Here is a 23347-nt window from a genome sequence, read left to right as displayed (position 1 = left end):
CAATCAGGCTGGTTGTACCCAAGTAGATCAATGGATTGACTTTGGTACAATCCAGCCTGCCCATAGATGGGTCAAATCTCGTCCAGTCCCTGCTGAACCAGCCAAGGCTCGATCCATCTATGGTCGACTTTAGAAGTGGTGGCTACATTTGTCTTCCCTTTTCAGGTAACACACCATGTCCTAGACCTAGAGTGACAGCCTCAATCAAGTACTGTATGCTCCTGGTCTAGATATCTAGATAACAAACATACACCGCCCCCCCCATTATCATAAGGCTAGGTTCACAGCTTTGTGGGCGGTTCCTGCTGCATGTCTGCACCTGTTCCTGCAGCTGCAACTATCCACACAGACAAACGCAGGTGTGTGCGAATGTCATTAATCCTAATGGCACGTAGCACAAACTGGAAATCAGAACTGCACTTGCGGTTCTCATGCAGGCTGAGATTCCAAACATGGACACTATATCAGGAAATATATTTTGCGCTAACCATATAAGAATCCAAAACGGTGCAGCTGCTCGTGTAAGCCAAAAATACAAAAAGGACCCAAAAGAATAATAAAAAATAACAAGCGCGTCACCAATGAATATATATCGTGATAAAATGCATGCACAAATACATCCACGCGATTCACCACTATTTATGTGAAAGATTACTTAAAAATAAAACTTTGAAACAAAATTGTGATACATTTATGAAAATAACGAGGATGACCTTTTATACATAGTGTTTGTGTGTCACAGATAAAGAGCAACTCAGTCACTCTATATGCTTGTAACCTAATACCAGTATGTTTGCACAAAAACTCATTTAGAAAAAATGTGAAAAATTAATACAGCAACCCTCTATATCGGGTATTATGTGATATAAATAAAAAACAAACTATGTAAATCTATGTGCTCATAACCTATTATCAGCAATCTTATTGCTCCCACTTCACACACCAAATTGTGTTGATAATTGATCCTCTACAGCAGTGGTTCTCAACCTGGGGGTCGGGACCCCCTCGGGAGTCGAATGACAATTTGCCAGGGGTTACTGAATCCTGGGCTGTTCTCGAAGCCCGCACTGCTCTCCCAGCCTTTTCGTGGCCACCCAGCAGGGCTGTCCCTGGAGCCTGTGGCTGCCTTGCTGGGCTGTTCCTGGAGCCCGTGGCCGCTCACTCAGCCTCTTCACAGCCGCCCATTCAGTTCACGGCATGGCTGGGGGCAGAGACTAGAGGTCAGCTGACTGGTGAGGAATGTGAAGTGGGAGGGGCTGGAGGAGACCCTATCTCCTGATTTTAGCATAGGTGTCACTGTTATGAGACACCACTAAGTCGGAGACACAGGGAAGCCAGGGACACAGTAACACTACCTGTGATTATAGTTGCCATTAAAAGTCCCCACTACAGTTCTCAGATCAGCAGATGACCTTGATCAAGAGCACTTAAGTTGGCTGATCACAACTCCCCACCAGCACTGCCACTTATCCCAACTCCCCGCCAGCACTGACACTTATCCCAACTCCCCGCCAGCACTGACACTTATCCCAACTCCCCGCCAGCACTGCCACTTATCCCAACTCCCCGCCAGCACTGCCACTTATCCCAACTCCCCACCAGCACTGCCACTTATCCCATTCCCCCACCCCCCATCAAGGAGTAAGGGAAGGAAAAAAATAGAGAATACATGGAAGGTAGAGGAAAAGAGGGGGAGGAACAAAGAAAAAGGGAGAGAAAGAATAAGAGAAAAACAAGAAAGAAGGCTAGAGAGAGAGATGGGGAAAAACAAGAAATTAGCATAGAGAGAAATAAAAGGGAAAGAAAGGAGAACAAAGAGAAAGAGTGGTACATCCTAAAATGTACCATAAGGGGTTTTAATACTGTACGAGTGGAAGGGACTCAGGAAGCACTAAATGTCCATGGGTTAGGGGCGCAAATCACTTGTCTTGCCTTGGGTGCTTACAACCCATGCTACGAAAATAATTTTACTGTTAGGGGTCCCCACAACTTTGGAAAATTTTTCAAGGGGTCACGGCACTATAAAGGTTGAGAACCACTGCTCTACAGAAACCTAAATGAAAATAAACACCCTAGTGATTACTATGTAGAAAATTTTATAAACAAAAAAGTCCATATGAGGATATCTTGTATTGCAGATCTTATGAAGAGAAAAGGAATTTTATCCCGGCGCCATATTGGGGACCTCCCAACGTGGCTCCACTCAGGAATAAGCCAGAGAGTTTTTTAGGGAAAAATCAAAACAAAAAAGGAAGACTAAAAGAGGATGCAGGGGAGGAAAACAGATCACCCAAAAAAAGAAAGAGGTAGATAAGGGAGGAATTTTTAATTTAAGTGGTATGACTTTGACGGAAACTGAACAAAAAACTTTAAAAGCGGGGTTCCACCCAAATTTTGAACAATATCTGTATGTATTCTCTTCCTTGCCTAGATGCTGACATGCTGTTTAAAAAAATTTAAATCGCCGTAATTACCTTTTATTTTTCTATTCTTCTTTGCACTTCCTGGTTCTCCTCCCGTGGGAGTAGGTGTGTTTCTAGCCTCAGCCAGACTCCTGGGAGCTAGTCTCAGGCTTCCCAGGATGCCACTGAGCATGTGCGGGAACGAGCGGTGAATGCTGGGAGCACAGCATTCACCACATCCAGGAAATAAATGCTTGTGGGCTTCAAATGCCCACAATGAAGATGGAAACCGCCTGCAGTGAATAATATAAGTTATTCTTTCCGACGAAATCTGACCCAGGCGGACATATTACACACAATATGTGAGTATGTAATGCTGAGAAGAAAAGTTTGTGAATGAACTCAAAAAAGAAAAAAAAAAAACGATAGATAGGTGGACCCCGCTTTAAATTTGGGACTCAAATTTGCTCCCAAACAGGGTTTAAATAAATTTCAAATGTTCATAGATCTTCAGAAATACGTAAGGAAATTAAGCATAAAACGATACTTTTTGTCCAATCCCATTATTAAAAACTCTGCGTCCCGGGTAAATACCGGTAACAGGGTTGTTAAGGGGACAGCAGCAGCATCCGACCAGCCGATGTAAATATCGGCTGCGGCGCCGACATCGCTGGACGGATCTCCTCTTTAACCACTTCAATACCAGGCACCAAGCCAACTTTTAGCTTTCAGCGCTGTCGCAATTTGAATGACAATTGCACGGTCATGCTACTCTGTACCCAATCAAATTTTTTATCATTTTGTTCCCATTTTTGTTCCCATCAGTTTGGTGGTATTTGATCACCTCTGCGTTTTTTATTTTTTGCGCAACAAATAAAAAAAGACCGAAAATTTTGAAAATAAAACCAAGTTTTTCTTTGTTTCTGTTAAAAATTTTTGTAAATAAGTATGTTTTCTTCTTCAATGCACAGATATGGCTGCACTGACGGGTACTGATAAGGCGGCACTGATGGACACTGATAGGTGGCACTGGTATGCGGCACTGATGGGTGGCACAGAAGGGCACTGATGGGTGGCACGGAAGGGCACTGATGGGTGGCACGGAAGGGCATCACTGATTTATAATGGTGCCAGTCAGTGCCCATTTGTGGGCACTGATTGGCACAGATTGGGCACATGTGGATGGCCATGGGGTACGGATGGCCATGGGGTACATACCTGACCATCCACATGTTGCCCGCTTCCCTGGTGGTCCTGGCAGCTTCCCTGGTGATCTAGTGCGGGCATCCAAGGGGGGGCTGCGCTGATAAACAATCAGTGCAGACCCTCCCCTGTCAGGAGAACTGCCAATTGGCTCTCCTCTATTCGCGTCTGTCAGACGCGAGTGAGGAAAAGCCGATCAACGGCTTTTCCTATTGACATCGTGATCAGCCGTGATTGGACCAAGGTCGTGATTTTACCAAGATCGGTGTGTCAGACTGACACACCACTCCACTGATGGGCGCGTGGCGGCTGTTAACCTGAAGTACGTCATAGGACGCCCAGTCGGGATAACTGAACCACCGCCAGGCCGTCAATCTGCTATAGGCCGGGTGGGAAGTGGTTAAGGATAACAAAACTCAAGAACAAAAAAAAAAATGCAATAGATTTGTAATAACACTTTAATTAAATATAGCAAATACCCAGTGATCTTGCCAAGAATGTGGTGTCCATGTCACTTCCTGAGAGCTAACAAAAGAATATTTTCAATCTTCATTATTTTATAAAATCTACCAATTGGCCTGCCTCTTATGCAATAGAGATTACGCAATACTGACAGGTCTTTAGTCTATATCAGGAGAGCAGCACCTAGCATGACACGCATGGCTCCCTCCATTGATTATGTGGAGGAAAGAGGTAGCCACCCAGGGAAAGGAAGGGTTTGATTTGCAGGATTGCCAGGTGAAAACGAATGCAGCCATCACACCAAGGACCAGTAAACTGCAATACACTGCATTTTTAGTTTTGGGGTTAAAACATTTTAAGCTGACCATACACTGATATATTTCTTTTTGTTCAGCTCACAGGCTGAAGAAAAGGAATCTAACAGATTCCTCTATCCACCCTATACAGCGCAGATCGATTAATCCCCCAGCTGGGATGTTGTATTCTTTCAGCTGCTGTCTGATTGGATGCAGGCACAGCTGGGTCGACAATTTTTAAACAGGCTCCTCTGACAAAAGTGAATTGAACAATTGACTTCTGTCAAATAGAGCAGGACTGTCAATGCCACCCGCTGAGCGAATTTGGGACGCTTTCTCATGAACCTGTCGAAATTTGCTAAATATTTGGCCAGGTTTACAAGGACACTAAAAATCTGGAAAGAACAGGAATTTTTCTTTATTCTTACAAAATGTTCTTAGTCTGAAAAAGAAAACAAATGCAGCCACCACATCTTAGGGCTTGTAAGCTTCAATATATTACATTTTTGTTTCTAGGATTTAGCTATACTTATGCTGTATCCAAAAGGTACAAGTTTCTGCAGAGTTGTATATTGGATGGTATATAGTAACCATACTGTCCAAAGGAATATTGGAATAATGCAGCCACAAGCATAAGTGTGACAAAGTGAACTTTGCATATCACATACAGGACATGAAAACCAAGTAAAGATAGGAATCACCAATGTTTTCCCAGGTATAGTCCCTTTCTTAGGGTCCTTTCACACTGGAGCGGTTTGCAGGCGCTATTGCGCTAATAATAGCGCCTGCAAACCGACCCGAAAGTGCCGCTGCTGTCTCTCCAGTGTGAAAGCCCTTGGGGCTTTCACACTGGAGCGGTGCGCTAGCAGGACGGGAAAAAAAGTCCTGCTAGCAGCATCTTCGGAGTGGTGAAGGAGCGGAGTGTATACCGCTGCTTCACCGCTCCTGCCCATTGAAATCAATGGGACAGCGCGGCTATACCACCGGCAAAGCACCTCTGCAGAGGCGCTTTGCGATGGTATTTAACCCATTCTTGGCCGCTAGCTGGGGGTAAAACCGCCCCGCTAGCGGCCGAATACCGACGGTAAAGCGCCACTTACAATAGCGGCGCTTTACCGCCGACGCCGCCCCCGCGTGAAAGGGCCCTTAAAGCAAGCTGCAGAAATATCTATGTTGTCAGGGCTGGGCTCAGCTCTCCCTTCTCAGTACTCTGGTTGCTCAACTGTCGGTTAATTGCCAGCACTCATCATTCCACAGTGGCTCACCTGGTGTTCATTTCCTGCTCTTCAGTCTAGCCCACAGCCAGCCCCTTCTGGCTATTTAAACTGCCTGGCTCATATATTCAGGGCCTTCGCTAACATATCTAGACTCTCTGCTGTGTTCCTGTTGAAGACTTGCCTGGCTGATGTCCCCTCTGGTTCCCGATCCAGTCTGCTGCCTCAGACTATGCTGATCTTCGGCTTCCCGATTACCTGGCTTGTTCTGACTATCCGATTTGGCTACCGAACCCTTGCTGTGTTTTGACTACATTTACCATTTGTACTATTCTTACCACTTCATTAAAAGGTGTGATTTTTTTTTTTTTACTGCATTTTCTGTCTCCGTTTGTTTCATGGTTTCTGACAGTAGGCAAAGGCCAATAACTAGGGGTTGAGCCTCTGTAACCAAGGATAACCAATAACAACCAGGTAATGAGGAGAGGAAATAACTTGGAATTGGATTATCTCATGGTGAAGAGCCCCTACGGCAGGGGTCTTCAAACTGCGGCCCTCCAGGTGTTCAGGAACTACAATTCCCATCATGCCTAGTCATGTCTGTGAATGTCAGAATTTTACAATGCCTCATGGGATGTGTAGTTCTGCAACAGCTGGAGGGCCGTAGTTTGAGGATCCCTGCCCTACGGCCACGGTCAATGGAGCAGTCGCATGAGTCACATGAGCAGGCTGTAGAGGTCTACCATCAATAGCCTCAACGGCACATGGAGTGGCACGAAGCTGCAGCGGCATTGAGTGCTTAGAAACAAAGGCACTATTTATGAACACACCTGCAGCCCCAGAGTCAACTAAAGCCTGTGTCTCAATGGACGACTCCGATTAAGAAAGGGTAACCGGAACTAAAGGTTTATTCTTCAGGATAACTGGGGACGTAATAATGCCACCTATGGTCGGTCCCCTACAGGACCTCAAGGTGTGGGTGTTTCCTGGATGGGTAGGACAAGACTTTAGCCACTTTCGAGGGTTCATCTGTAAATCCTCGTCTCCTGCTGTTGCTGGCTTCTTCTTTGTGAAAAAGAAAAGCGGTGAACTGAGACCTTATATTGATTATAGGGGTCTCAGTCGCATCACGATTAAGAACGCCTACCCTATTCTGTTGATTACCGCCTCAAGGGAGCAACGGTTTTCACGAAGCTGAGGGGGGCATACAATCTTGTGAAGATCAAGGAGGGCGACAAATGGAAAACTGCCTTTAACACCAGGACAGGACATTATGAATACCTCATAATGCAGTTTGGTCTTTGCAATGCTCCTGCAGTTTTTCAGTAATCAATGATGTCCTCCGAGATATGAAAAAAATGGGGATTAGAGATCACCAAGAAACCTCAAACGCCATGAACTTAAAAAAATCAACTTTATTGAATATGGTTAAACTGAATTAATGCAAAAAACTACCACTGATGCAAACATTAAAAATGTCAACATTGTCAAACAACTCAGAGACCTGCCGGCAGCACACCTCATACAACCACCACATTCAGTCCACTGCAATATTACTATGGGGATACATGGGCTCTTCCACAGTCAGTGGGATAAGAAAAGATAAGATTATTCAAATGGCAAAGCCACTCAATCCACAGAGACCAAAACCCTGGTAATCTTCCAATCAAAAGGGTATAGCAATCCACATAGAATGCCGCTGAGGCTGAATGTTCAAATGAACCCCAACGGGGGTAATACAGGCTGGATGGGGAGATAAGGCAAGGATGATAAACAGCAGAACCATAAGTTGGTATAAGTCAACCCCACAACAGGGGATTCACAGCCAGATGTTGCTGGATATAATAGTATATTATATATAATTTATTATATGTAAGGATGCCACACACAAGTCCCATATAGCATTCACTGGCCAGCATATAGCCGCCGTACATCAGTATTGCTCACCACCTCGTGTCAACAGATTGTTGCAAATCCTCATGCTGTGTTTTCCTTTATAACAGTGGTCATCAACCCTGTCCTCAGGGCCCACTAACAGGCCAGGTTTTATGTATTACCTTGGGGAGATGCAGACTAGAATACTGCAATCACTGAGCAGCAAATGATATCACCTGTGATGTATTTTAGGTATCTTGCAAACCTGGCCTGTTAGTGGGCACTGAGGACAGGGTTGATGACCACTTCTTTATAAGGTTTCTTGGTGATCTCGAATGTCCATTTTCTTCATGTTTATGCACGACCTTAAGGAACTACACCTGTTAATTTAGGTGGGAGCCTGAGCATAGGGATACGGTTCCAATTTTGAACTACCCTGTGCACCAATTAATTATTGCCTTTTTTACATATTTTTGAGTCCTCCGAGATATGTTGCAGCAATGTGTGGTGGTTTATCTTGACGATATTCTCATATATTCTAAATCCCTAGGGAGCCACCACACAGATGTCTCCCGAGTCCTACAGAGGCTAAGAGATAATAACCTGTATTGTAAGTTGGAGAAGTATGAGTTCCATTGTGAACAGGTTAAATTTCTGGGTTATGACATGTCTACTGCCTGTTTTTCGATGGACCCAGAGAAAATATCTGCAGTTCTACAGTGGCCTCGACCCGTAGGTCTACGTCTGCTAGAACTTTTTTTGGTTTTGGCAATTGTTATTGGAAATTTATTCGGAACTTCTCTTCTCTGGTCAAACTCCTCCTGACTGATATGACCAGAAAAGGACGGTAACCCACAGAATTGGTCTCCGGATTCCATTGAAGCCTTTGAGTCTCTCAAGGCTTCCTTTGTTTCAGTTCCTGTGCTGGCACATTCTGACCCTACGCTACCCTTCATCCTTGAGGTTGATGCATCTGAGACTGGAGTAGGTGCCCTTCTGTCTCAACGTCCTACCTCTGGAAAGTGCTATGCATCCTTGTGGCTACTTTTCCAAGAAATGGTCTCCTGCAGAAGGCAATTACGAGACTGGGGACAGAGAATGGTTAGCTATCATTTTAGCTCTTAAAGAATGGAGGAATCTCCTCTAAGGTAAGCTTATCTCCCAGAAGAGCACGATGGGCTCTTTTTCTGTCAAGCTTCAAATTACATAGTCTCATTTTTACCCGGTACTAAGAATGTAAGGTCTGACGCATTGTCGCAACAGTTTTCCTCTGCTTCCAAGATTGAGCCGGTGCCTGTTCCGGGGTTACCTCCCGATCACATTCTGGCTACTGTACATACCAGTCTCACTTCACCCGAGGGTGACAGAATTCTTGCCGCTCAGATCCAGTCTTCTCTCGAGAAACCTGGTGACCGTTGCTTTGTCCCTGAGAATCTCTGAACTGCTTTGCTCCAGACTTACCACTCTCCCAAGGCGACTGGCCATACAAGGAAGAATCAACTTATTTGGGCTATTTCTCAGCAGTTCTGGTGGCCTAGTCTCCGTGCTGATGTAACCACCTTTGTAGCTGCTTGTTCCGTGTGTGCATAGTGTAAGACACCACAACACCTTCCAGTGGGCCTCCTATATAGTTAGTCAGGTTGAAAAAAAAAAAAGACACAAGTCCATCTAGTTCAACCATAAAAAAAAAAAAAAAAAAAAAAAAAAAATATCATACAATCCCATATACCCAATCCTATACCCACATGATCCAGAGGAAGGCGAAAAAAACCCCAGAAAAGCAGGATCCAATTTGCTACAGCAGGGGAAAAAATTCCTTCCTGATCATAGAGAGGCAATCGGATTTTCCCTGGATCAACTTTACCTATACATGTTAGTACCCAGTTATATTATGTACATTTAGGAATGAACCCAGGCCCTTCTTGAAGCAATCTACTGAGCTGGCTAAAACCACCTCTTGGAGGGAGTCTGTTCCACAGATCTTACTGTGAAGAAACCTTTCCGTATTTGGAGATGAAATCTCTTTTTCTCTATACGTAAAGAGTGCCCCCTTGTCCTCAATGTTGACAGTAAAGTGAATAACTCAACACCAAGTTCACTATATGGACCCTTTATATTTTTATACATGGTGATCATATCCCCCCTTAATCTTCTCTTCTCAAGAGTGAATAAATTCAGTTCCTGTAATCTTTCCTCATAGCTGAGTTCCTCCATGCCTCTTATCAGTTTGGTTGCCCTTCTTCCAACCCATACCCAATGGAGAGAGGCCTTGGACCCACCTGTCTATTGATTTTATTGTGGGTTACCCAACTCCCAGGGCAACACAGTTATTCTCATGGTGGTTGACCGGTTTTTACAAATTTCACATTGTATACTATTAAAGAAGTTGCCTACATTCAAAGAACTGGCATCCATTTTTGCTCGGGAGATCTTTCGGTTACATGGGCTACCCAAGGTTATCATCTCCGATAGGGGTAGCCAGTTTATCTCCAGGTTTTGGCAAGCCTTTTGTGCACAGTTAGGAATTCAGCTTTCCTTCTCCTCTGCGTATCACCCACAGTCCAGTGGGGCCACAGAAAGAGCTAACCAAGCCTTGGAGCAGTGTCTACGTGGTTATATTTCTGACCACCATAACTGGTCAGACCTCCTACTTTGTCTCCAACCTACTTTGACTCATTTGTTCCCCAAAGAATTCCTGCGGTAGAGGAGCATCTCCGTGGTCTTTGTTCCACTTGGGTGCAGGTCCAAGAGTCCTTGCGACGTGACAGTGAGAGATACAGACTCCATGCTGACCGCAGACGCCGGCCTGCGCCTTCCTACCAGGTTAGGGAGAGGGTCTGGCTGTTGTCCCGTAACCTCCGTCTCCCATGTTTCCTCACTGAAACTGGCACTAGGGTTTATTGGGCCTTTTCGTATTTCGTGGGATCAACCCAGTGGCTTACACATTAGACCTTTTCATGTCTCCTTATTAAAACCTTTGGTGTGCAACCGCTTCACCACCTCGGTACCAGGTCCTCGCCCTCGTGCAGGATAAGGAGTATGAGATACAAATCGATCATTGACTCCCATAGGTGCATACAGTACCTGGTTCATTGGAAGGGATACGGTCCGGAGGAACGCCCTTGGGTCTCATCCTCAGACATACATGCTCCTGTCCTCCTCCGTGTCTTCCATAGGTGTTTTCCCCTCAAACCTGGTGATCCTCCGGGAGAAGGGGGCGTTGAGGAGGGGCTACTGTCAGGGCTGGGCTCAGGTCTCTCTCTTCTAGGTGCTCAGCTGTTGGTTAATTGCCAGCACTCATCATTCCAGTGGCTTACCTGGTGTTCATTTCCTGCTCTTCAGTCCAGCCCACAGCCAGCCCCTTCTGGCTATTTAAATGCCTGGCTCATTCATTCAGCGCCTTCGCTTTGGTCAACATATCTAGAGACTCTCTGCTGTGTTCCTGTTGAAGACTTGTCTGGCTGATGTCCCTTCTGATTCCTGATCCTGTCTGCTGCCTCAGACTAAGCTGATCTCTGGGTTTCTGATTTCTTGGCTTGTTCTGACTACCGAACGCTGGCTATGTTTTAACTACTTTTACTATTTGTACTATTTTTACCACTTTAGTAAAAGGTGTGATTTTTTACTGGATTTTCTGTCTCTGTCTGTTTCATGGTTCCTGACACTGACACTGACACTGACACACACACACACACACACACACACACACACACACACACACACATATATATATATATATACATACATACACACACACACACACACACACACACACACACACACACATATATATATATATATATATATATATATATATATATATATATACACACATACATACACACACACACACACACACACACACACACACATACATACACTCTGCATAAACAAATATATCACAGAGCAAAGAAATACATACGGTTTTTGCTGCAGACGTGCTGCATGGCCCATACAGCCCAGAGCTGCACACCGGGTGTGCTGAAACATGACAGCAGCGGGAAGAAAGGGTTAAATGACCTGCAATGAGAACAGTTGGTCAGTCTAATGTACTATGCCCTCAGACAGCCTTAAAAGCCAACTCCGCCCAAAACTTGTATTCACTTCATGGTGTTAACCACTTTGTCGAATCTGTCTTTCTGTATTTCTTACTTGCAGCAGTTTATGCCTCTACTGTCCACTTACAAATCCATAGTGATGGCGTCTCTCTCACAGCTGGATTCCCTACTTATGTGCAGTACTGTGCAAGAGTTTTAGGCAGGCGTGAAAAATGCTGTAAATTAAGAATGCTTTTAGAAATTGAAGTGTTAATAGTTTATTTGTATCAATAAGCAAAACGGAAAGTAAATGAACAGAAGACAAAACCAAATCAAACCAATATTTGGTGTGTCCACCATTTGTTTTTAAAACAGCATCAATTCTTATAGGTACACTTGCACACAGTTTTTGAAGGAACTTGGCAGGTAAGTTGTTCCAAACATCTTGGAGAACTAACCCCAGATCTTCTGTGGCTATAGGCTGCCTCAAATCCTTCCGTGTTGTGTTTGGGGTCGTTATTCTGCTGCAGAATAAATTTGGGGCCATTCACATGATGGATAAATATCTGGCGATATTTCTCGGAAATTGATCCCAATCAAATCTCCATTTGCAGAAATGCAGCCCCAAACTTGCAAGGAACCTCCACCATGCTTCACTGTTGCCTGCAGACACTCATTATTGTACCTCTCCCCAGCCCAAACAATCTGCCTCCTGCTACAGCCAAATATTTCACATTTTGACTCATCAGTCCAGAGCACCTGCTGCCATTTTTCTGAACCCAGTTCCTATATTATCATGCATAATTTAATAGCTTAGCCTTGTTTCCACGCACAGTACTTATGTACTGTACTTCACATTATAGAGAATACTGTACATCACCACTGAGGACCTTGAAAATTGGGTGGAGTTGGCTTTTAAATTGCAATACAAAATCAAATACTGTATTCATCGGCATATAACAGGCACAGGCATCTAACACACACCCCAATTATAAGAGGGAAGTTTCAGGAAAATAAAAATACATTTCCACAGACACCCTGCAAAATTATGCAGCCCCCTTTACATTACACAGCCCCTTCCCCCTGCACAGTACACAGCCCCTTTCATTATACAGCCCCCTGCACTCCCAGGAGACCCCCAGTCTCCTGGGACAGCACTGCCAGCTTACTCTACAGTTAAGAAAAAAAATCACTGCCAGCCCCTTCTCATACACTGCTCCTCCCATGTCACTGTCATTGTAAATCAAAGCTTCTAAATACCGTACCTCACTAACTCCATTCTTTCATGCTACCCGGTCACGTGACTGCTCTTCTCTGATGTTCCATGGCCAGTCACGTGTATTTAGAAGCTTCGATTTACAATGACACAGGAGGAGCAGTGTATGGGATGGGGCTGGCACAGATTTTTTTCTTAAGTTTAAAGTATGCTGGCAATGCTGTCCCAGGGCCAGGAGAGGCGGGGCGGCGGGCCTGACACCTCCCCAATGTGTGGCACCCGGACAGACCGCCTGATCCCCACTCCAAATTGGTAAAAATAAAAAAAAATTAAAAATTGGTGTATAACACCTACGGTTTGCCCTCTATTTTCAGGGGAAAAAAAAAAAGTGTGTTATATGCTGATAAATACGGGAATTTAAAAAGCTTTCCAGTAAAAGTTGTTTTGAAACGTTAAATATGTTAATTTGAAAATTTCTTTCAGCTTCCCTTTATAACTGGTAGTTCATATGAAATCTTCATCTCACTAGCACAATATTGCTACATTAAAATGAAAGCATATATATGACATAATTGCACAAATGGGCTAACTGCAACAGATTTGTAAGTCGTAGATACAAAACGAAACTAATTGGACAACAGTAATGTATTGGCTCTTACCTATACGCAACCATCTCACATTCTGGCGTTGGCCAACCTAGTATGGCAGAATGCTGCAAAGATAAAGTCAAGAAGGAAGTCAAAAAAAGGAAGTAACTAAGAAGCCTGAAATAAGTTACACATTCTGAATCTGAAGAGCAGACAAAGGCATGCGCCACAGCAGAAATGAACATTTAGAAACATAGCTAGAATTGACAAATCTAGGAATGATAGATTTATTGGCAGCCGCTACTGACTTCCATCATAAAGTGACTCAGTATTGAGAGCAGTATGGGGGCTGCCATTACAGGCCTCCTTCTGAAAATGCTAGAAGCCTGGCTGCTTCTGATTTTATTAGGTTTCTGTCTCAGATCCAGAACAAGGGGTGTCAGAAAAAGAGTGAACTTTTTTTTTCTATGCTTTTTCTAGGTTCAGCGACTCAGAACTGAATTCAAAGCATCAGAATGACAGGCAGAGAACTAGCAATTTCAAAAGAAGAGTTTAGAATGGTTGCCTTGGTGCTGACTGGACAGTGAAAAGGAAAGCAGCAGACAGATGAGGTCATCCCTCCATCACTTTGCCCTCTCCTATGATCAGTATACTTCTTGCACTATGGCAGCTCTTTGTGGTGGCTTCTTACCCTAGTCTAAGCTCTGCTGTACAAGGACTGCAGGAGGCTGATATCAAGTTAAATTCATGTACTTGCATATATTTTGTTAAATACAAGTGAAATGAAGGAGTAATTATGAATACAGAACTGCATTAACTTGTGTCCTTTAGATCTGTGTAGAATTCCGCTTTTACTAAATGGACCCCTATTGCCCACTTTTTTCTGAAAATGCTAATTGCCTGGTTGTTATTCAAAGCCTTTAGTTTTAGTGATCTGAGTCAATAACCTAAACAAGTATGCAGATCAGAAGGAGTAATGACTCCAGTTGCTACATAATTGTTCCAGTTCAGTGAATCTAAAAGCAATTGAGGTCTCGTTCACAAGGAGACGTTTTAATCTGTGCCCCATGTAGGGATGTCCCCATGCACCCCTGTGCAGGCAGGACATAGCTGTCAAATGGGATGCAGTGATTGCATGGACACAGCCAATGTTCCCAATGTGACATCTGTGCATGGAGGTACCTTAGGTGCGTTTGGGGCTGTTCACCTTCACGAATGTCACATTGGAAGCAGCGCTTATACTTTGTCAAATAAAAAGTCCAACAAAATCAATTTTTTTGTGTGCAGTGTCCTTATTCACCCACGTGAACATATAAAATGATGTGCTCCTCTCCACTGTGCTCTTGTGCAAACACTCCGCATTCATTGGAACAAATTGGGGTTGATTTACTAAAACTGGAGAGTGCAAAATCTGGTGCATGGCCACATGGTAGCCAATCAGCTTCTAACTTCAGCTTGTTCAATAAAAAAAAATGGAAGCTGATTGGTTCCTATGTAGAGCTGCATCAGATTTTGCACACTCTAGCTTTAGTAAATCAAGCCTATTGATTCTTATTGTAAAACAAAAAAAGTCAAATTGCGCTTACTGATGTATCCATATACCGATAAAGCGATATCCCCAAGCATTGGGGATTCATATGTTAGCCACTCTTGACGATCTCACTTATGCCTCAAATGGCTCCGTTCAGAACATCAAACCTCATTGCAGTGGTATTAAAAAGGAAAAGGAGAAGCCTCCCATAGTATAAAACCTTAATTTATACCAATTAATATTAAAATTGCACTTATAGCTTTAAGGGAAGATAAACATACATTTCTTTGCAACCAGGAAAGGTCGCTGGCTCATCCAGCGTGTGTTCCACAAGGACGAGAAGTGACGTACCAAAGTCCCCGAATCGATAACCCCAAGCATTGTGGACTTTTGGACAACAATCCAGGTTCACTTCCATCTTTAATATATCGGTGTATGGATACAACAGCAAGCCCAATTTGACTATTTTGTTTTAGTTTTACAATAAGAGTAAATTTGCTCCGATGAGTGCAGATTGTTTGCACAAGAGCACAGTGAATAGGAGCACAAATACACTATACAAAGTATCTCACAAAAGTGAGTACACCCCTCACATTTTTGTAAATATTTTATTATATCTTTTCATGTGACAACACTGAAGAAATGACACTTTGCTAAGATGTAAAGTAGTGAGTGTACAGCTTGTATAACAGTGTAAATTTGCTGTCCCCTCAAAATAACTCAACACACAGCCATTAATGTCTAAACCACTGGCAACAAAAGTGAGTACACCCCCAAGTGAAAATGTCCAAATTGGGCCCAATTAGCCATTTTCCCTCCCCGGTGTCATGTGACTCATTAGTGTTACAAGGTCTCAGGTGTGAATGGGGAGAAAGTGTGTTAAATTTGGCGTTATCGCTCTCACTCTCTCATACTGGTCACTGGAAGTTCAACATGGCACCTCATGGCAAATAACTCTGAGGATCTGAAAAAACGAATTGTTGCTCTACATAAAGATGGCCTAGGCTATAAGAAGATTTTCAAGACCCTGAATCTGAGCTGCAGTGCGGTGGCCAAGACCATACAGCGATTTAACAGGACAGGTTCCACTCAGAACAGGTCATGCCATAGTCAACCAAAGAAGTTGAGTGCACGTGCTCAGCGTCATATCCAGAGGTTGTCTTCGGGAAATAGACATATGAGTGCTGCCAGCATTGCTGCAGAGGTTGAAGGGGTGGGGGGGGGTCAGCCTGTCAGTGCTCAGACCATACGCCACACACTGCATCAAATTGGTCTGCATGACTGTCGTCCCAGAAGGAAGCCTTTTCTAAAGATGATGCACAAGAAAGCCTGCAGTTTGCTGAAGACAAGCAGACTAAGGATATGGATTACTGGAACCATGTCCTGATGTCCTGTGGTTTGATGAGACCAAGATAAACTTATCTGGTTCAGATGAAGTCAAGCATGTGTGACAGCAACCAGGTGAGGAGTACAAAGACAAGGTGTGTCTTGCCTACAGTCAAGCATGGTGGTGGGAGTGTCATGGTCTGGGGCTGCATGAGTCCTGCTGGCACTGAGGAGCTACAGTTCATTGAGGAAACCATGAATGTCAACGTGTACTGAGACATACTGAAGCAGGGCATGATTCCCTCCCTTCAGAGACTGGGCCGCAGGGCAGTATTCCAACATGATAACTACCCCAAATACACTTCTAAGACGACCACTGCCTTGTTAAAGAAGCTAAGGGTAAAGGTGATGGACTGGCCAAGCATGTCTCCAGACCTAAACCCTATAGAGCATTTGTGGGGCATCCTCAAATGGATGGTGGAGGAGCACAAGGTCTCTAACATCCACCAGCTCCGTGATGTCATCATGGAGGAGTAGAAGAGGACTCCAGTGGCAACCTGTGAAGTTCTGGTGAACTCCATGCCCTAGAGGGTTAAGGCAGTGCTGGAAAACGATGGTGGCCACACAAAATATTGACACTTTGGACCCAATTTGGACATTTTCACTTAGGGGTGTACTCACTTTTGTTGCCAGCGGTTTAGACATTAATGGCTGTGTTTTGAGTTAGTTTGAGGGGACAGCAAATTTACACTGTTATACAAGCTGTACACTCACTACTTTACATTGTAGCAAAGTGTAATTTCTTCAGTGTTGTCACATGAAAAGATAAAATATTTACAAAAATGTGAGGGATGTACTCACTTTTGTGAGATACTGCAAGTATGACATGTTTGTTTTTTTTTGTTTTTTTAAAAAAACCTTTAGATATGCTTAAAGACTTCTTGGCCCACTATGAAGTAAGGCAGGGAGGTAAAGTGATAAGTCATGTGTGATGGCAGAGCTCAGGTTACCGTTCTGCTTACCAGCTGCTCTAGCAGTGTCTCCCTCAAACCCGTGCTGAGGGTCCAGGTTTCCTCTCCCCGGGATACTAGATGTGCAATGATTCCCGCTGCAAAATAACTGACCTCCACCTCTACACTGTGCAGGAGTTTGCTGATTTGATCAATGAAGTCCTTCCACATGAGTTCCGAGTGCAGCTCCTTCACTTCCGCTATGTTGTTCTAGAAGATAGATGGAAGATTTGGAAGTAGAGAGAGTAAAAAAAAAAAAAAAAAAAAAAAAGGAAGAAAGAACACACACACACACACACACACACACACACACACACCCTGCTTTAATTAAAAAAAGTCTAGATTCTATCAGTAATTTTTTTCAACTTTCCATCTATTAAATTTTCTGCCCTTGTTTTAACTTACTGGATAGTAAAACATTTTTTTTTCTGCCAGTAAATACCTTATACAGCCCACTTCTTGTTTGGTGTCTGGTAAAAAGCCTAGGCTTACGACATCATGCACACCTCTCTCTCTGAGAGTTTGCCAGGAAGGCAGGGGGAATGAGTCATAAGGGGGCCAATGAGGGCTGCAGAGCTGGAGGTGTGTGTCTGTGTAAATCCAGAAAGTGAACAGGCAGCGGCTTCAGCTGGCCACAGTTAAAATGGATGCAGCAAGACTTTGTGGAGGGAGATTTCTGCAGCATATTTGGTAAGTACAGAATCACAGTATATATAAAAATAATGTGCAAAGTGTTTGGAGGGAAGCTTCAGAATGGCAAATATGTTTTTATTACAAATTAGGTGAGCAGACTGCAGTTCCTCTTTAAAAAGATAAGTTCACCTTTTGACAAAAAATAATAAATGCACATTTTTTACAGGTAAAAAAAATGTGCATTTATTATTTTTTGGTGCAGGAGCCTGTAAAGCATTGCAAATCGCTGATGCCATGCAGGTCTCCTGCAGATCTGTCAGTCAGTGTATTTGCCTGTTTGTACCTCGTACGAGCAAGCCGATACACACTGACAGGAAGAATCAATGAACTACTACAGCGCCATAGTAGTTTGAGAACTACAAGCCGCTAATGCTGTTGGGATTTGTCGTTTTCCATTCACAGAACACTGTTAAGGAGTGACGTGGCCAGGCAGGAGGAACCCCACACGGCAGCAATTTTTTAAAATTGTGACATCTAGCAGGGGGAAAAGATCCCCCGCTAGCTGTCAAAGCAGGGGAGCGGGTGCCAGTCCTTTCATAACATGTTACACACTGAATATGGGTGTAACATGTTATGAAAAGGTGAACCTATCCTTTAATCAGTTACCACTTTTATATTACAATCACACACACATCTATATATACATACTGTACAGAGGCTGTGTACAGGGCAATGTAGGTATGTATGTATGTATTAAAAGTCCATTTTAGCAACCTCATTTCCTGTTCCTGAGACACAAGAGAAGTCAGAGGAAGTCTCTCCAAAGCTCTTAAACAGTTGTCACCATATGAAGATTTTTGGATTTCCTATTGCGTTCTGACAATAGTGACCAAGACAACAGAGAGACGGTGGACAAATCTCCCTAAAAGGAGGTCTAAACACATCCCCATTAAAGGTTTTATATATAATTTTCTTACAACATTGAAAGTCAGCAGAGGCATGCTGTCTGCTCGTTTACAGTTTTTGTTGCTTTAATAAATCTTTCAAAAAACTGCAGAATATATGATAAGTATTGCTTCATTGCCCCAGGCCTTGAATGTATTATATTGAAATCAGTGGAAACACAAGCCAAAACATAGATCACTGCTTGTGTGCAAACATGATTACCAGGAGTGCCATCACCCATACGAAGAACGACTCCCTAGACTGGTATAAACAAGGCACAAATGACCAAGGGGCAAGCTCAGAACGCTGCCAAGACACACAAACATGAAGCCATTGTTTATTTCTTACCAGCAAACCCAGAACTTTCTGCTGGATGGACGACTCTGAGGGAAAAGTCTTAAGAAGAGAGAGAAAAAAAAAAAAAGAATAAGTTAATTGTTGAATGTAAACTTTGTAAACCCAAACAATTACCTTATTTTGTTTGTTCCATTTGGGTCTGTTAAATATACTATTGAAAGAGCTTTGTTATGTTCGTTCAATAAATCTGACAAAACACCTTTTGATCCTGCCAGAAATCACGTAAGCTGATAACTGTGCAGCACAGAAAGTTATCAGTTAGTACTGTTCCAAGCATTCTTCTCTTTGGACTATAGAACACATTCCCCCCATGTTGGCAATATGTAAAAAGCCTGAAAAAAGAAAAAACTAGTGCAGCTACCACATCTATTGATGTGGATTGATGAGCTGCAACTGCATTTTTTATAAAAACAGAAACAAAATTACTGCGCAGAAGGTAATACAAACTAGTGAGAACCAGAAGCACACAAATAGGTAACAAGGCATACCATAAAGATATTAAAATGTAAACATATGCCACGCTCATTAAAACAACAAGTGCAATATTTAAACAGAAATAAAATGAAAAGCATTACCTAAAGTCCAAATATTAAACAACTGTCCATGCAACAGTGAAAGTAAATGAAAACCAAGTGCTCCATCCACCAGAGCACATAGGGGCACTGGTCATGGGGGAGGAGCTAGGAGTGCCAGCAGGGGACCTGAGAAGAAGAGGATTGGGGCTGCTCTGTGCAAAACCATTAGACCCCTTTCACACTGAGGCGGGGAGGTCGCTAGCAGGGCACTTTTAACCGCTGCTAGTGGCCAAATACAGGGTTAATAGCGTGACCTGAAGGAGGCCGCGCCTCCGAAACATGTTGTCGTGGCAACCACTCTGCTAGCTGGGAGGAGTTACTTCACTCACTTGGTCTCCCTTACACGGCCACAAGTGACGTCAGCACCATGCGAGTGTTATACAGCAAACACAACATGACACGATGAGGATACGGAATTCGCTCTGACACATCTCCCATCCATATCACTCGTTTTGGGAGGCTATTCATTCATCCAGGCCAGGAGAGGAGACATCCACTTTGCTGTACTCTGATCCATGTTTGATTGTAACCCTTTTAACTTAAATCTGCATTTTTGCCATCAAACAGTATTACACTAGGGCAGCCTTGCACTCTCTTCTCTTTGTACATTACAGGTTAATAGCGCCTGTGTTGTGGCGCTGCCGAAACGCTTTGCAAGTGCTTAGGCAGCGCTGCCCATACATTTCAATGCACAGGGGCAGTGGAGAGGTGAATACAGCGCTCTCGCACCGCCCCAAAGATGCTCCTTGCAGGACTTTTTTTCCCGTCCTGCAAGCACACCGCCCCAGTGCGAAAGCACTCGGGCTTTCATACTGGGGTGCCTTGAGAGGCGCTTTTTATTCGCTATTTTTAGTGCTAAAACGCCTGAAAAGCGCCCCAGTGTGAAAGGGGGCTTACACAGTCATGGGGAGCAACTCAGACAGAGTTTATGAGACCAATAGTTTAAATGCTGCTAAGGTTGCAGGAATCAGACAGAGAATCTGCAGGAGAGGGCTCACCAACACGTAAATAACTGGGTGATTTATGCCATTTGACAGAGTTAAAAAAAAGATTCTGGAAAATGGAATAGAGTGTTAAGAAGCAGAGGGCAACATGACTTCAGGCTGAAGATGTTGGCACTGTAAGTAGGTATGCTGCCAGCAGCCCCAGGAGACATTAGTAGAAAGTGAGTTTGGGGGGCACCAGGTAGAGCAAATCTGTTCCATGCTCGTCCCAATCCTGTGCCTAGAATTAGAGATTGTGACCACATGTAAGGCAACAATATAGGTCAATTATAGGTATGTGGCACGGTCTCAACTACTTGTGAAAACCAGACAGATCGTTGCAGGAGAGGATGGCTGGAGATGACCAAAGTCACTATAGGCAGATATCAGATATAACGAAAGAGTTCCACATTGCTTCTGCAAGCAGGAACAGTTGGAAAATGCTTCACCGATTCTGTACAGCAGGAAAGAGCACAGACTGCGCATGTAACATTCCAACCAGCAGATGACATCAGCACTCATAGTGTTACCTCTTCCCACAGGAGAAAAAAAAAAAAAAAAGAAGGAGGACCCCTTACCGCATGATCAGCTGTCAGCCAATGACAGCTGATCATGTGATGTAAACAGAGCCGGTAATCAGCTATTTTTTCTTCTTGCGCTGACAGCGTGAAGAGGAAAAAAAAAAGCCGATCACCGGCGGCCGTGAGAGGGACATCGGTCCCGATCACGGCGATCATCTGCCCCCTGCCAGTGACACCTAGCAATAGGCAGCAGTGCCGTCTACCAGTGCCCACCAGCGTCACCCATCAGTGCCCACAGTGCCATCCATCAGTGCCCACAGTGCCACCCATCAGCGCCCACATCAGTGCCACAACAGTGCTGCATATCAGTGCCACCTATCATAGCCCATCACTGTCACCTACCAGTGCCCATAAGTGCCCATCAGTTCCGCCCATCACTGCCGATCAGTGCCCCCATCAGTGGTACCTATCAGTGCCACCTATCCGTGCCACCCATCAGTGGCCATCAGTGCCGCCTTATCTGTGCCCATCAGTACCGCCTTATCTGTGCCAATCAGTACCGCCTTATCTGTGCCCATCAGTACCGCCTTATCTGTGCCCATCAGTACCGCCTTATCTGTGCCCATCAGTACCGCCTTATCTGTGCCCATCAGTACCGCCTTATCTGTGCCCATCAGTACCGCCTTATCTGTGCCCATCAGTACCGCCTTAACTGTGCCCATCAGTACCGCCTTAACTGTGCCCATCAGTACCGCCTTAACTGTGCCCATCAGTACCGCCTTAACTGTGCCTATCAGTGCCGCCTATCAGTGCCCATCAGTGCCGCCTCATCAGCGCATATCAATGAAGGAGAAAAATTACCTGTTTGCAAAATTTTATAACAAACTATGAAACATGATTTTTTTTTTTTTTCAAAATTTTCCATCTTTTTTTGTTTGTTTAGCAAAAAATAAAAATCCCAGCTGTGATCAAATACCACCAAAAGAAAGCTCTATTTGTGGGGAAAAAAATGGTAATTTAATTTGGGTACATCGTTGTATGACCGCGCAATTGTCATTCAAAGTGCGACAGCACTGAAAGCTGAAAATTGGTCAGGGCAGGAGGGGGGGTTAAGTGCCCAGTAAGCAAGTGGTTAAAGAGTACATTTTTTTTACCTCTAGGACCTTCATGAAGAGCTCCAGGCCCTGGTTCTCTATAAAGTGGCGGCATGTGGTTGGAGATTCATCTGTCAGGTTCCACAAGGCACTCAGGGTGAACTTTAAAGTTGTGTCCACCAAGCTCTGGTTGGTCTTCTGTCGTACTATTTGCAAAAGTTGCTGAATGCAAAAGGGCGCAAAAATATTTATAAACAGTAAAAAACAAAAAGAAGGTAAAATCACATACAAACTGTTTAGGAGGGAAAACTTCTATATAGTGAAATACATACCCTTACGATGAAAAGCTCTGCTCCTAGCTGAGCGGTCTGTTCTGTTGAAAGCTGCCAAAGAAGCACATTGGATTCTAAGCACATAAACGAAAAACCTTATTCATTTTAATGAAAAATAAATAAATAAAATGAAGAAGATGATCAAAGCTTAAAGGGTTTGTTACCCCAACACTTCATATTCCTGATATGAGCCTGCTGTAAATGTACTTGTATGAGAAAGTATCCTGTTCTCTTTGCATTGCTTTGTGTGAAATATCTGGTGTACCTGCCAGTTCCTCTGCTTTCCTATAAAAAGCTGACCACACTAGGCAGGAGAACACACTGTGTTTTGGCTTCCCTGCACCGCCCAACAACTCCTCTCCCCCTCTCCCCATCAACAGCTAATGAAACTTTTGAACAAAACAGGTTTTCATTACATTTATCCATTATTCAATCACTGGGTCTCTGTGCTTCTCTGTGAAATGCAGGTAGATCATGACTAGTGGAAGGGTCCAGCAGGGTGGTTCTAGAAACCTCACGGCACCCTGCCTTAGTACTGCTCTCAAGAGCCCTCAGCCTCGATGCATGTAGTGGGCCGGCACTTAGAAAGAGTTATGCAAATATCAAATGCCATATCAGTGGATGTCAGCCTGGAGAAGTAGATGTTTCTATACAGGCTACATTAGCATGCAGGCTGCTCTAGGTCAACACCCAAACATGATGCAGAGCCACCATGATTGAAAGGGTGTGGGTCAGGGACATCCTTCAG

At 43.9% G+C, this 23347-nt stretch overlaps 1 protein-coding gene across 1 annotated transcript in view; it reads right to left on the bottom strand.

Annotated features, from left to right (window-relative positions):
• Positions 1–23347, bottom strand: part of ZYG11B (zyg-11 family member B, cell cycle regulator) — a 64846-nt gene that overhangs the window by 8459 nt on the left and 33040 nt on the right. Inside the window, exons 8-13 of the mRNA XM_073593504.1 lie at positions 22600–22650; positions 22328–22489; positions 19086–19133; positions 17172–17369; positions 13365–13417; positions 11375–11472 (exon numbers count right to left, since the gene is read on the bottom strand). Of these exons, the coding sequence (XP_073449605.1) occupies positions 11375–11472; positions 13365–13417; positions 17172–17369; positions 19086–19133; positions 22328–22489; positions 22600–22650 (610 nt within the window). The remainder of the gene's footprint in view (positions 1–11374; positions 11473–13364; positions 13418–17171; positions 17370–19085; positions 19134–22327; positions 22490–22599; positions 22651–23347) is intronic.

This window comes from Aquarana catesbeiana, linkage group LG07 (genome assembly GCF_042186555.1).
Source record: "Aquarana catesbeiana isolate 2022-GZ linkage group LG07, ASM4218655v1, whole genome shotgun sequence".
In the NCBI taxonomy this organism is placed as follows: Eukaryota; Metazoa; Chordata; class Amphibia; order Anura; family Ranidae; genus Aquarana; species Aquarana catesbeiana.
The sequence above is the reverse complement of the archived record's forward strand: the minus strand, read 5'-3'. Positions and strand labels throughout refer to the sequence as shown.